The 14066-nt window shown below is 33.6% G+C and overlaps 2 protein-coding genes across 3 annotated transcripts in view; one reads left to right on the top strand and one right to left on the bottom strand.

The window, feature by feature from the left end:
- Positions 1-7660, top strand: part of LOC117117732 (gamma-aminobutyric acid type B receptor subunit 2-like) — a 19078-nt gene extending 11418 nt beyond the window's left edge. For both annotated transcript variants that reach the window (XM_033262141.1, XM_033262132.1), the window contains 10 exons: positions 387-450; positions 616-696; positions 2598-2748; positions 3896-4031; positions 4534-4647; positions 4839-4961; positions 5404-5581; positions 5820-5983; positions 6631-6747; positions 7384-7660. In XM_033262141.1, the coding sequence (XP_033118032.1) occupies positions 387-450; positions 616-696; positions 2598-2748; positions 3896-4031; positions 4534-4647; positions 4839-4961; positions 5404-5581; positions 5820-5983; positions 6631-6747; positions 7384-7473 (1218 nt within the window). In that variant the 3' untranslated portion in view covers positions 7474-7660. The remainder of the gene's footprint in view (positions 1-386; positions 451-615; positions 697-2597; positions 2749-3895; positions 4032-4533; positions 4648-4838; positions 4962-5403; positions 5582-5819; positions 5984-6630; positions 6748-7383) is intronic.
- A 173-nt stretch (positions 7661-7833) lies between these two features.
- Positions 7834-13214, bottom strand: LOC117117743 (DNA polymerase subunit gamma-2, mitochondrial-like; the record flags this gene model as incomplete). The annotated part of the gene is given in 7 exon segments (XM_033262154.1): positions 7834-8059; positions 9985-10081; positions 10472-10566; positions 11113-11190; positions 11648-11788; positions 12474-12638; positions 13141-13214. Coding segments are annotated over 7 exon segments (710 nt in total), but the record flags the coding sequence as incomplete, so codon positions are not given.
- Between the last annotated feature and the right edge of the window lie 852 nt (positions 13215-14066).

Here is a 14066-nt window from a genome sequence, read left to right as displayed (position 1 = left end):
TTATTTTTTTTTTTTTTTTTTTTTTTTTTTTTTTTTTTTTTTTTTTTTTTGAGATATTTTGATTTTTGTGATTTGAATGGTACGCAAATAAATAAAAGTTATGCTGGATTGCGTATGTGAGCTCGATAAATAACATTTGGCGAGTGAGTGACTGATTTAAGAAAAAAAAATATATACGAAAGAATTAATGAATAAACGAAAAGAACAAAAGAAAGAACAAGAGAATGAACAAAAGAACAAAAGAACGAAAGAATATGAATCTGAATCTGAAAAGATGGAATGAGTCAGCAGGCGAACAAATGTACATGTAAACATGTGCGCTCTTCATATAAAATATTTATTTAAAAAAAAAATTAAACGCTGATAGATCTAATTAATTTTATTAGGGACCTGTGAGGTTTTCGGATGCTGGAAGCAGAGAAGCCGACGTGGTCGTGGAACAAGTACAAGGTACTATATGATCGTTACCATGAAACGTTGCATTGACTATGTGAATGCATTTCTGAATTTCAACATCCCATATTGGCATAATGAACCAATGTATATCTTTTTAATTTGACAAATATATTCTTCAAATTAAACATGTAGGCCTATGTCAATCTCATTTTCATTCAGATGGTCACTTGGAGAGAGTGATGGTCCACAACCCTCGAGAAAATGTCATTATTGAAATGGATCGGCAGTTCATATGGAAAGGTAGTGTTTTCCGAGTTGTTTGGCAGGCGTATCAGTGGCGAAATGAGTGAGGGCGTATGCCCCTCTTTTTTTAAATGTAAAGTTCTTGTAAAGCATTTATCAGAAAATTACCATGCTAAATATAGTAGAAACTGATGAAACATAACTCTTTATTGCACTTAGTGCGCGCCATACCTAATTTAATTGGCGTCCCATACTCGATTTCTTTTATTCCGTCTCTAAATTAACTTTCTCGTTGGTGGCGCTGTCCAGAATGAGAAAAATAATAAAAAATAAGAGAATTGTGGCAAGTCGTGGCAAGTCTAAGTCCAAAGGGGCCCCGGATTGGTGTGAAAATAAAAGTTGATCTATGGTTTATAATCACACAATCCTTAATATTTATTTGCTTAGGATAGAAAATACATGGGCCCAACAGCTTTTCGCCCAGTGAATAATAATTATAATTTTAAATTATATTATCAGTATGCCTATTATAATGCAATGCATCGTCAAAAAAAACCCCATTATGTTCACTTTAAATAATTCAAACTTTCAAAAGCACATACAAGATAAGACTACAAAATTCATCATTTTTATTATTAGCAAGTACTCTGGAGGTAACGCAAATGACGTTTACAATAGAATCACACATTACATCATGATTACACGTATTTTTTTTTCAATTTGTAAACGCGCTGAATTTATATTTAACATGATTATTAGGAAAATTAATAGCAATAACCTTGAAGCGATGGCGAAACAGACAGTGCGTGTTCTCCTCCCACGCACGAGACATAAAAACCACTGCGCCAAACCGCCTTTACAATATGAATAATAATTAAAATTTTAGTTAATATTATGCTTATCAGGAGGCCAATTCGTATACAATTATACCATGTCAATTTTAGCGCCTCGAGCACTACTGCAGTGGATTTCTGCGCTTTATAAATAATATTATTCTTATTCTTATTCTTATTATTCTTATTCTTATTCTTATTCTTATTCTTATTCTTATTCTTATTCTTATTCTTATTATTATTATTATTATTATTATTATTATTATTATTATTATTATTATTATTATCAAAGCAGATATCCAAATAATTCAAATTTTTAAAGCAATTTTTATACCGTGTTTACCCTGTTGGTAAATCTAATGGCTTTTAAAAGCAGAATGGATCATACAATACATCCTAATTACACGTATCTTTCAATTTGTAATTACTATTAAATTGGAGAGAGATCTACATTTATTTTACCAGCCTAATACATCATCAACAACATATTAGGCAAATAACAATACTCTTGAAGAAACGATGACATTGAACATTAATTTCCATCAAACACAAAACGTTCTTATAACGCTCGAGAACGTTGTGGCTAGAAATGTCACTAAATAACGTCAGAGTATAAATAAATAATACTATTTATACTCTTTGATAACGTTCGCACAACGTTGTAAGAACGTTCAAACGTTGTTAGGTTGTGAAATTAGGTTATAAGTACGTACATATGATTCTACAAAATAACGTTTTTATCACCTAACTGTAACGTTATTATAACGTTCTTATAACGTAATATTGTTATCTGGGATCGTGTCGTCGCGTCGTAATCGTGTCTAGTGTAAATGTGGCTTAACTTTATTACACAATTGCCATGATGTCTACAAGTAGAAATGAACTAATTTTATGTTGTTTTTTGGTTTTTCGAAATCCTTCGATGATTTATTTTGTTTTCATTAAATTTGTTTTGTCAGAATGATCTTTCCATTGTAGGATTTTACAGTGTACTTTCGTGTATATACTGATTTGTTTCAGAGTAAAGGTGATTACTTAAATTATTGATTGACGAGTGTATCGCAGAATTCAGCCTTTTCTATAACCACTATTAACACAGTTAATTCACCTTTATAAAATTTGCAGGTGACTTGCCACCAGTTGATGGCGTGATCATCAAAAGAGTTGCAACCGAAATTTCATCATGGCTTGTATACACCTTACTGCCAATGTCATTCGTTGGAATAATACTCTCATTGGTCTTGCTTACGTTACACATTATAAATAAAAATAGAAGGTAATGATCCTAAATACATAAATAATGTTGCATTAGATAAATTTAGTCTATGCCAACAACTACACTGTAGAAAACAATCCATAACATTCACCACCTATAGTGGCTTCTGCATGTGAGTTTCTATCTTTTACAATGCATCCGCAGAGCTGAAAGAATGTTCCCTAAACTTAAAATAGACCGTTCCACAAAGCTCCACCCCTTGGATACTGTTGCTAAGGTCCCACAAAAAATGGCGTAAACACTGGTTCACACGTGCATTTGTGGGACGAGCGCGTAATATTGTCGATGTTCTTGCTAATTTTGATTGACACTCCAGAAAGTTTCATTATTTGTTTTTTTATAACACTATAAGTTCTCTCCTTTTTGCATATCGCTATTTTAAAAATTTAAATAATTTTGCGTAGACTTACTTTTTACTAGGTCGTCGATGTTGTTTTTGAGATAATAAAAAGCAAGATAAATAGGTAAAAATATGAATCATAAAGTAATCCAAAATGAAGAACCAAAGAATATTATTTAATTATTAATTTAAAATACGTCATTGGTCGACAAATTTTGATCTACAGTAGTTAATTTCCGTTATTATTAAAATGTTATTAAATTGACATCTTCGGGATATAATTATTTTAGCCATTCAGGAGCTATCTTTTGATTTAATGACTGAACTTTTTTTCTCTCTTGTCTCCTGTCTAATGTATAAATATGTGCTCCATTTACACTCTCTAGCAAAATTGAAATGATTATGAAGCTTTCGGTTAAGACAAGAAATTTGGATTTCATCGATGCTGTTAGATACCTAATCTGAATATTTTATAAATGAAAAATCGTTTACACGTGAAACATAATCTTTAATTTTGTCCAAGAAGCACCGTCAATTGTCGACTTCAAATTCAATCGCAAGAATGGAATTTTAATATGTAAAATTGGTATCATTGTTGTTTTATTTTGTTTGACATTTAAGTCTACCGAGTAGTTTTCACCAAACAAATTGCTGCTGATTTAGAAATTAGGTAATGCACACTCTCCTGTCTTATGTTTAGGATACGCATGTATATCTTAATATGTCAATCTTGAAACAAAATTTTGAATTATATTCAAGCGCCATCAATTCCCCTTTACATTATGTAATGTATTTTTCTAAAAAAAGGGTGATTAAGATGTCAGTGTGGAGGCTCAACAGCCTAGTTGCAGTCGGTTGTATACTGAGCTATATATCTGTAATCCTGATGGTCGCTGAAAACAGTGGACTTGCGGACGATAAAAGCAAACTCTTCCTTTGCAAGGTAATAATAATCAAAAGTGTCCCCTTAATAAAGGTACGTGTCACAAAAAATAGGAGTGCCACAAAGGAGGGGGTTTTACTGTATTTCTTCAAACACATCTTCAATGATATTTATTATATTCATACAGCATATCAACATTTTTTCCTCCGAAGTCTGGCTTTTATAAGAGCTGTTGGACTTGCTCATTGCCTATATGACGCTGAAGATTACGTAATGTAGATTGTTCTGATATTTCAACTAAGACTCTAAGCTATATTGAGAAGAACGAACATAATCTGCTCGTTCGTCTTGTTAATTATTATTACAGTAGTCTTAAAATTACAAAAACTCATTCTGCAAACCTAAGCCTATAGCATTAACTCCTTCGACAAGAATAATCAATATATAAAAAATTAATTATTAAAAGTACATATCAAATTATTTCTAGTATAGTCACCGTTTTTAAATTTATAGATTTTTTTTTAAAATTTAAATTAACCGGCTACTGTACCTTCATTTTAAGGTACGCTCATTAATTTTACCAATCAGTGTGTCCCTAGCATTTGGAGGGCTGTTCGTGAAGTCTTATCGTGTCTCCATGATCTTCAAAATTGCTGTGAATAAGTTCAAGAAAGTCGTAAGTGTCCAATAAGAATGACGATGTACATGATATATATAATATAAACAGCAATATTGAAGCCTGTAGTATAAATAATTATAATAATTTATTAACATTTTACATTTTTGAGGTAGAGTGTGACTGCCAGAAATTGGCTCACAGATACATAAGACCTGCATGATACAGTTGAAATATATTTACTTTTGCAGAATCTGTCTGATAAGCGACTCGTTTTCTCAGTATTCCTATTTACAATTGTCGATTTGCTTATCTTTGTGTCTTGGAACCTGGTCGACCCGATGAAAATCCAGAGTACAATTGTTAGAACTGAGGTAAGTTTAAGGTAAAGATCAGACGGTTGTTATTACGATTGAGGTAGGTTTATGTGAATTTCAGAAAAAAAAGGTTGTGAAGAATGAAGTGAGCTTAAGTTGAGTCAGTTCAGATCACGGTTAGTTGTTAAAACTCAAGTAATACTGAATTTTCTAGTCAGTGCTGTTGGTGTATATTATGACATGGAGAAGCAACATTCTCTGTTCAGAGAAGACTGAGGTAAGCTGAATTATGTCCAAGTACGTTTAGGACTGAAGTTCTAATTAAGCCAAATACAGTTGCTAAAACTAAGGTAAGTTTAAGTTAACTCTAGACTATCGTTGTTAAGACTTAGGTCTACTGAAAACAAAACCACTAAACAAAAGACGGTTGTTAGATTGAAGAAGACAAATACAATTGTTAAACAAGTTTCAGATTAATCACTGTAAATCTGTCTTTCAGATGACCTACGATGCAAATGGCAACGATTTAAAACTTGAATATACTTCTGGTGAATGTTCGTCGGATTATCTCAATATTTGGTTTGGGTTGTTGTTGGTTTTTAAGGGCGCCTTAATGGTCTTCGGTGTTTTTATTGCATGGGATACACGGAATATTGGAATAACTGCTCTAAATGAAAGTAAGCCAAAATGATGATATTGATGACAACATTGGTGATGGTGGTGGTGGTGATGATGTTGATGATGAAGATGACGATATTGTTGATGGTGGTGATGATGTTGATGATGAAGATGACGATATTGTTGAAGACGATGCTATTGTATACGATGGTGATGATGAATTGAATTGTTACATAAAAGGTGTATGAAAGGATATTCCTAAAATGATAAACTATTATTTTTCTTCCACCATAACAGGCAAGCAGATAGCTTTTGCTGTATATTGCGTATCCATCATCTCGGTGGTTGCAATAGCAGTTGTATTTATGACTGACATCAGCAATGATGCCCTCTACGGTAGCATAGCTATGTTTCTGATCGTTGGATCCTCAGTAATTTTGATTACCGTCTTCGTCCCAAAGGTAAAAAGAAAGGATATATTCAAATTACATACATATTTTTGTTTACTTTTTGTTGACCATTTGTTTTGTCTTCCTAATCACCTGCTGCTGTTTTTGTCCTTTTAATTTTATGGACTTGTTCCCCTCTGAAAATATATCCTGTCTTAATTTCTAGTATGCGTTTATTATCTAAATTTCATTTTTTATGCAAAATTATTGCATATATTTGAACATGTACAAGTCAAATCCAAAATGCCATTGAAAATTTGTTCAACTTAGATAAAATTCGAATTACAGATCGTTAATTAATGGAAAACACAACAATTTGGCATGCAAAATAAGATCGGCTTAGAAATCATTCGAGTTTAGGCAAATTCGACTTAGACAATTGGCAGCTGTATATTGTCGCTTTCTCTACTTAATTCTACATAAATTTCATTGAAAATCTTCAACAAATGGCTTTTGACTTCATTCCATTATCTTGCAATTTCTAAATAAACAACCTCTAAATATTGTTAAATTTAGAATATACCGGTATATCTGCTGCTGAAATGATTTAATATCTTTGATAAAATACAATATTTTTGCCAGTAAATGCTTCCAAAATATTGTATATCTATACTACTTTTTTGTACAGTTCGTTATACTTTATTCTTGATATTTTTTAGATTCTTCTTCTGAGAATACCAGATGAAAACATTAGAATTAAAATTGCCGACTTGGATACGTTCCAAGACCGTACCAACCTCCAATCATCCGCCACATACCAGCAAGAACTACAGGAGGTAGGGTAACATGTCCTCGATAAGCCACGAATGTTAACATGTTTTAGTCTATCGTTGGAGAAATTTTCACCATGCTCTGTCTAGGATTGTGTATTTAAAAGAACTATGTATTTATTTATATTTCATTTCTTAATCAGTCGTATTAAATATCAGTTTTAATTAATTACAGGCGGTTTTTGCAGGCACAAATTTGAAGTTATATGCAGACTATGGACGATATTTGCTTAACATTCCGTTATTTAGCAATTTTTTCCGTTATAGCTGGTAACTAGGGGAGTGGATTGGCTTAGTGGTTAAGATGCATGCCTTCCAATTCCCGGGGGCCTGGGTTCAATTCCTGTCACAGCAAAAAACAACTCCACTCCATAGGCCTCAATAGGGGGCTTCGTTTATAAAGGATCATTCCATCATGTATGTGGCGTGTGTACTTCATGCTGGATGTCACGAAAATAAATGTATAAAATAAAACAATTAACCAAATATATTTTTATATAATCTAGTTACGTACAGTCTCAAAGCAATGCTTATATGTATATCTTTTAATCATGTGCACAAATTTCCTTAATGTACTTTCTTTTTCGACAAATCGGTTTGTTTTGATATTATTTATTAAACGATCTTAATGTTAAATTACAGAAACGTCAGGAGCTAAGCAGACTTCTTGCACTGAGTGATAGCACCAATGAAGTCCACCTTCGTGCGCTTAAGGAAACTGCTCGGCAGTGATGGCGATGGCTATAAAGTACCAATCACTTGCTTTCTTGAGCTTACAAAGACAAGCTCACCATATAGTGTACTGCGGATATAATTTCAGAATTAATGTCTATAAGTTTAGTCTATTGAACTGTATTGTTTATTCAACGATAAATTTTGTATTTGTATTTGGAGGTTTTTGTTAAAATTAGGCCTACTCATAAGTAATATGTAAGTATTGACACCATATATATGAATGATGACTGAAAATGTATATAATAAACACAAAACAAATATTATTATATAAAATATGAATATTTAATATTCACAGTCCGTTTACTGGCAAACTAACAGTGGTTGAAACCTGGACTACATTAATAGCACCTATTTATTGTCAAGCTTACATGAGGATATATGTCGCAGTTATTTATTATCTAGATTATGGTTTAAGCACAAGATATTCATTCCCTGAACTACCACCAACTGCCGTAACATTGACAAATGAATGAAACAGCAAAAAATTAAGATATTATTTTCGTTAAAGTGGCTGTAGCTCATATTAGTAGGCATTCAAGTGTTTCTGTATAAGCTCCTTAACTTCAGTGATGTGAACTTGTTGCTGAAAAAGAATAATGTACATAAATAAGAAAAAAACATACACAAAACCAGGGACCAGATTACATCATGTAATCCAGGGACCAGACTACATCATGTAATCCAGGGACCAGACTACATCATGTAATCCAGGGACCAGACTACATCATGTAATCCAGGGACCAGACTACATCATGTAATCCAGGGACCAGACTACATCATGTAATGAAGACAATCTCCATGTTTAAGTTACATGACTTTAATAACAGCTGGCAACAGTTAGTGTAATAAATTAATGAAATTATTTTATAAAGTGCTACCAACCACAAGAAAATCCCTTATTTCATAGGACTATAATAGACACCTATAATTTTAGGAATATAATATACTATAAGAAAAGCTTAGATTTGAACAAAGGATATTGGAATTATAAGACAAGCACCTTAACCACAAAGTTCAGCTTTACTCCAAAATATTCTAATAGTTTGGAGCCTAAAGCTGGACACAAACTGCGTAGTATGATGGTCGTACGACTGTCGACCAACGGATCCGAACCCGGTTCATGTGAGTTATAGACAGCACAATGCCATCTGCTCATTGTCGGATCTTGTTTAAAAACGATCTGTTGTGCGCGCATTGTAGCGTTGCGTTCTCCATAAATCTCGACAGACAACGATCGCCGTGTGAAAAAAGTGCCCGGTTTAACATAGAAGAAGTGATGTACTATAAATTGTGATAATTATGATGCTTTGTGAACATTTAGATGCTAAGCAATATGAAACATTAGTATCTGGGATATATCATTGTTATTGTGGCTGTCCATTTTCGGACTTAGTTTACATTTTGCATAAATATACCTGTTACTGTTACGCACTACTTGTGTGTCTTGTAGGCAAAAGCGTACGTGTTACTGATACGCAATTCTCATGTATTGTAAATTGTAGAATATTGCGGTAATAAATACTGATTGATATCCAATTAGGATACCTGTTTTATTGACATCTGTTTATAAGTTTATTTGATATTTCTTTGAGTTTAGACAAGTGGCTGAGCGGTAAGGCAGGAGCGCCATTAACTACAGTCTTAATATCGGTGCTGGTTCAAGCCGCTCCTCACCCAGTTTCCGGTTGGTAGAAATCTTCTCGGACTCGGACTTAAAATGGAGGTCCAGTGTACACTTTAAAGAACCTACTACATTATTTGGAAAAGTATGGGGTTACCCTGATGCTATAGTTCATTTCTGCCTGTCATTGCGGAATAATGAGAAAATGAAGCTAGGATAAGCCCCTCTAGGTATTCATGGACCACGCGCATACGCATTTTAGCACAATGATGCTGTGAGTTCTCCTACGTTTATCATTGATGTTATACTAAATAAATATACATGATACTGTAATCTAAGATTACAAACCCTTGCCCTGTTGCGCCACATTTATGTACTGAAAAAATAATGGCCCACGGTCGATCTGCTCTAGTTGCCAAACGAGGCCTAGCTTCATAGGTCTCGGCAAGCCCATCGATCAGGCAAGTTTGCATGCCATCCGGACTTCTTCCAGTCCGTCAGCCAGAATTTGACACATGGTTGATACGCTCGAGCCTGCTTGGCCTAGCCAAACAACTCAGTCGAACAATCCGCTCGAGTTGGCTCGTCAGTTGCGGCCAAAAAGTATATAAATAACATTCTAAAATCTGCATCTTACTTCCGATCAGCACCAAATTAGAGGACTGAGATGCGTGTAACATCGTACCCCTGGAAGGACAGACATACATACCCACTCTATTGCAATACCCTTCACCTCTCCTTCGGACAGGCGAGGGTAATAAACACAACCTACCCTTTTTTAGGCCTACTGATGTGATATACGATAAAATCATACTGTGTAAACATAATATGAAAATAAACTATGAACAATAATAACATTAATTTCATATCATATAGTTTGGAATTACCTTCATAGTCGTATCCCTGTGTCGAATTTCTGTAATACCAGTCTTTAGTGTGGCTTCATCAATGACTATAGAGAACGGGATTCCCATCTCATCAAACCTAAACATTACATTACGAAGTTCAATTTGATTTGATTTTATAATTATGAAATACTATACTGATACTGATATTGATATTGTGATACTGCTACTGATATCATTTGATCTATCAATCATAAAATGGACATTCATTTTATATTACAGTAGCAGAACATTAACTAAAATACACAAAATCAAATATAATAGAACTAAAATATAAATATGAAACAGTATTTTAATCATTAAGAGTATAACATAAACTATGATACAGCATTAACATAACAAATTAAGGACAAAATTAAACATATTAAAGAGAATCTGGGTAACAATAAACACCTAACCAGAAGGGTAAACTTTAATTTTCCAATTATCATCATCAATTTCTGAAAAAAAAAAAAAAAATCATCATTACCTAAAGAATTCTTTTTCAATTGATTGTGGGGATTCACCAAGATGAAAAACTTTAATTCCAGTCTGACAAAACTCTTTGGATAAATACTCTGCCACCTGTGAAAACAAGTAAATAATGGATACGTTTTGAGTAGCAATATTACAAAAGCTTTTTATCAAATTATTCAGTAGAAGGTATGGAACAGTAATTTACTATTGCAATAAATGGAATTGCAGTGTATGTATTACTGTATAATACTGAATGACTGTACTGCACACACCACTACAGCACAAAAAATTATGACTGTACCATGCAGTACAACATGGTTGTACAGCAGCATAAAATACAAAAGGATTGTACAGTATTAAATGATTGTACAACACAATATAGTAAACAATAAAAATTGTTCTATACCACCGTACACAATTATTGAACTACACTATACAGTACAAAATGTTGTACAGAACCATATTACGTCATCATTAAAATGCAACATTAGTTCTGATACATCTATTACTTCATTTAAACCTGAACTTAAAACTCATTTCTTTAACAGCTTTGCTTCCTAACATACACTGCGCCTTTGATAATTATTCTTGGAATAGTAAGTTTTTATTATTATTATTATTATTATTATTATTATTGCGTAATACTGTATTTACCTCTTTAATTTCACGATCTGCTTTCGATGAAATAATAGCTAGTTTAATAGGTGCCAAGCGGGCGTGCAATCTCAACACCTATATAAAAATAAAAACATTTAAGAATATTATTTGTAAAATTCTACAGAAGTAAAATCATAAGACAAATATTAATTGTAATTTAATGTAATTTGATTTATTTTATTTAATCCCATTGGTCACAAGCTCAATATGGTGTACTGCTCAATCACTACCAGAAGGACCCCAGTGGAAATTACTAATACTGATGATAAATCTTTTTCCTTGGTGTTCACACCAAAAATATCCAATCCTAAATACAAGTCTATTAACCAAAATGTTTAAATTAGATTTGTTTTGTTGCGTAGTATTAAACTTTTTTTTAATGAATATTTAATAATTTTTGGTCTATAGTAATAAAGAGCTTTCAACTGGTATCTAGAAAGCACCAGTAGTAAATTAATTTCTCTGCTTTAGCTTTCCGTCTGCTTTAGCTTTCCGTCTGCTTTAGCTTTCCGTCTGCTTTGGCTTTTCCTACCTTTCTTGTAATACTTTTCCCACTTGCATCTGGAATCTGCTTCTGTTGGATGGCTTCAACTAAATAGGCAAACATTCCTGCATCTAGACCAGCTACCATCTCAATTACATTAGGAGTAACAAAACGCCTTCCAATTTTACCCTAAAATGTGTAAATACAACAAATGTTGAGGCTTCTCTGTCATATTTCCAGGAAACTGTAACTCCGTAATGAAGCTGCTTCTCTTCCAATCCCAGGGTAATTTCTAATGACTTAAAACAGCGCCAATATCTAAACCTCAAAACTATATTTACTGAACTTTATAAAGCAGACCTAAACCATGTGAGGAAACAGTAGATTTCAAGTATAAATAAATATTATGTTATTATTATGTTTGGTACTTAATATGCACTTTCTACACCTGCCAATGATTTAATAATAATAGTAGTGGATATATCATGTCACTCGATGGGTGGACATCTCGTTCAGTAACTTCCTACATCCCTAAGGGTCTCTTTGCGTCTTGGTTTACCAGGAAAACCAGCTCCAGCTACTTTCGTCTGTCCATCACAGGGGCTGTATTGTCCAGCACACTGGGGTAACCATCTACTCGTCTCAAATGATGTACTGGGTTCTTTAAAGTGCACACAAGCCTATTGTGTACACTTGGGCTACGGTTTATAGTCCTTGTCCGAGAAGACTTGTTCTACCACCAGAACAATGGGTAAGCATGCCGCTCGGACCAGCGCCGATATTAAGTTAAGGTGCCCCTGCCTTAACCGCACGACCAATCAACTTGCCATAGATGGACCATAAATAATAGTATACTTTAAAAATTGAGCAATACCTGAATATTTTTCTTAGTTTCTGTGTATAATTGTTCTAATAAACCAGTTCCTCTGTTAGCTATTCTCTCAATCACCTCTACACCCCATGGAAACTGGAAGAGAATGTCTGCAGTGTTTGCATCTTCCTGAACTGACACAGAGAACAACGATGGTGTGCCAGAGAACTATGGGCAAAATAAAGTCAAGTTTTTAAAGTATGACATAAAGGTTAAAGGTTATTCATTTATATTGTGCAAAATACGAGAGTCTCTATGAGCAGAACAAGTGAGCAGATGTAACTGGAAAATTAAAAAAAAAAGAAAATTATACTTATGCATAATGTTATTTGTCATTGATATCTTATATTTTCAATGCGTACCAACCAAGTATACACCATATCTATCACTCCCCAACCAAAAAAGAAACAAAATAGTTCAGGATTGAGATATGGAGGACAAGTGGCTTGGCAATCTACTTTAGCAAAGAATGTAGTGTAAACTGAAGAATTCGGAGAGGGGAGGTCAATGTACCTGAAGAAAACAATAGTTTTGTAATCTTTTCAGGCAAGAATGTTTACTGCTGGACAAAATTAAGGTCAGAGTAGCAAGCAAACAAAACAATATAATAAAAAGGATTGCACACCAAAACATAAGTAGGGAATTAAGTTATATGAAGAGAATGATTTACCTTTCTCCACCACTGAAGTCTTTCTCTCTGCCATGAATACAGCCATTGGTTGGAGTCTTTTGGAGCAGAGAAAATTGCCCAAGCTCTAAGAATGGGGATTTTTTTTCTGAGACACTATATGATATACTGATTCAGAAAAACCAAAAATAAATTTTCCTTTACTTTTTTCCCGCTAATTTCCTACTGCACCCAGGCTAAATATGGTATTATCGTAAACAAAAGATTCAAAGGTGCCTTACGATGAACCGCCCAAAACTGGAGAAGGCCTGCATTTAAAAACGAAAAATTGATATTCATAGATATATTTACAATGTTCTCCAGAGTATCAGAGATCATACAAGCCAGAAGTATTCCAAGTCAGCATTTCTTAAGCTTTTCACCTCTGTGTTGTGGTTTTGTTAATGGTTTCCAAAGAGTCCCAGCTTCCACTGAAACGGCCCTCCCACAAATTATGTCGTACTACGGGCCTGACATGCCACATCGAAACAGCAACACTGATTCAATTCCGGAAGTTTGCATGAACTTCAGCGAATTACTTTCCCAGCAGTCTACAGTATTTCGGATAGTGAAAAGTGCTGTGAGCGTACTCTTTCTTTGAGGCGGATTGTGCACTATATAAGTGTTATTATTATTATTATATTATTATTATTATTATAAATTATGTTTTGCTATATATACATATTTATTTATTTTTGCTACAGTAATTTAAAATTTAGTTGACCCCCCTTTGCTTGGAAATATTTCCTGCGCACTTTTGTCTAAAGATCGCAGGCCCAGCCATCAGGAGTCAAGATCAGTAGCCAGATTACCAGTGGGGTCACAGTGCAGAGATGTGCAAAAAGGGAATAGTTTATTAGAAATATTTTATAAACCAAAAACCAGCAACCTTAGAGTACCATTTTTTTGACATCTATTCTAACGGTTAC

The sequence above is a fragment of the Anneissia japonica genome, unplaced genomic scaffold (assembly GCF_011630105.1).
Source record: "Anneissia japonica isolate Jap-2015-1 unplaced genomic scaffold, ASM1163010v1 scaffold108273_len470852_cov203, whole genome shotgun sequence".
Taxonomy (NCBI): domain Eukaryota; kingdom Metazoa; phylum Echinodermata; class Crinoidea; order Comatulida; family Comatulidae; genus Anneissia; species Anneissia japonica.
The sequence above is the reverse complement of the archived record's forward strand: the minus strand, read 5'-3'. Positions and strand labels throughout refer to the sequence as shown.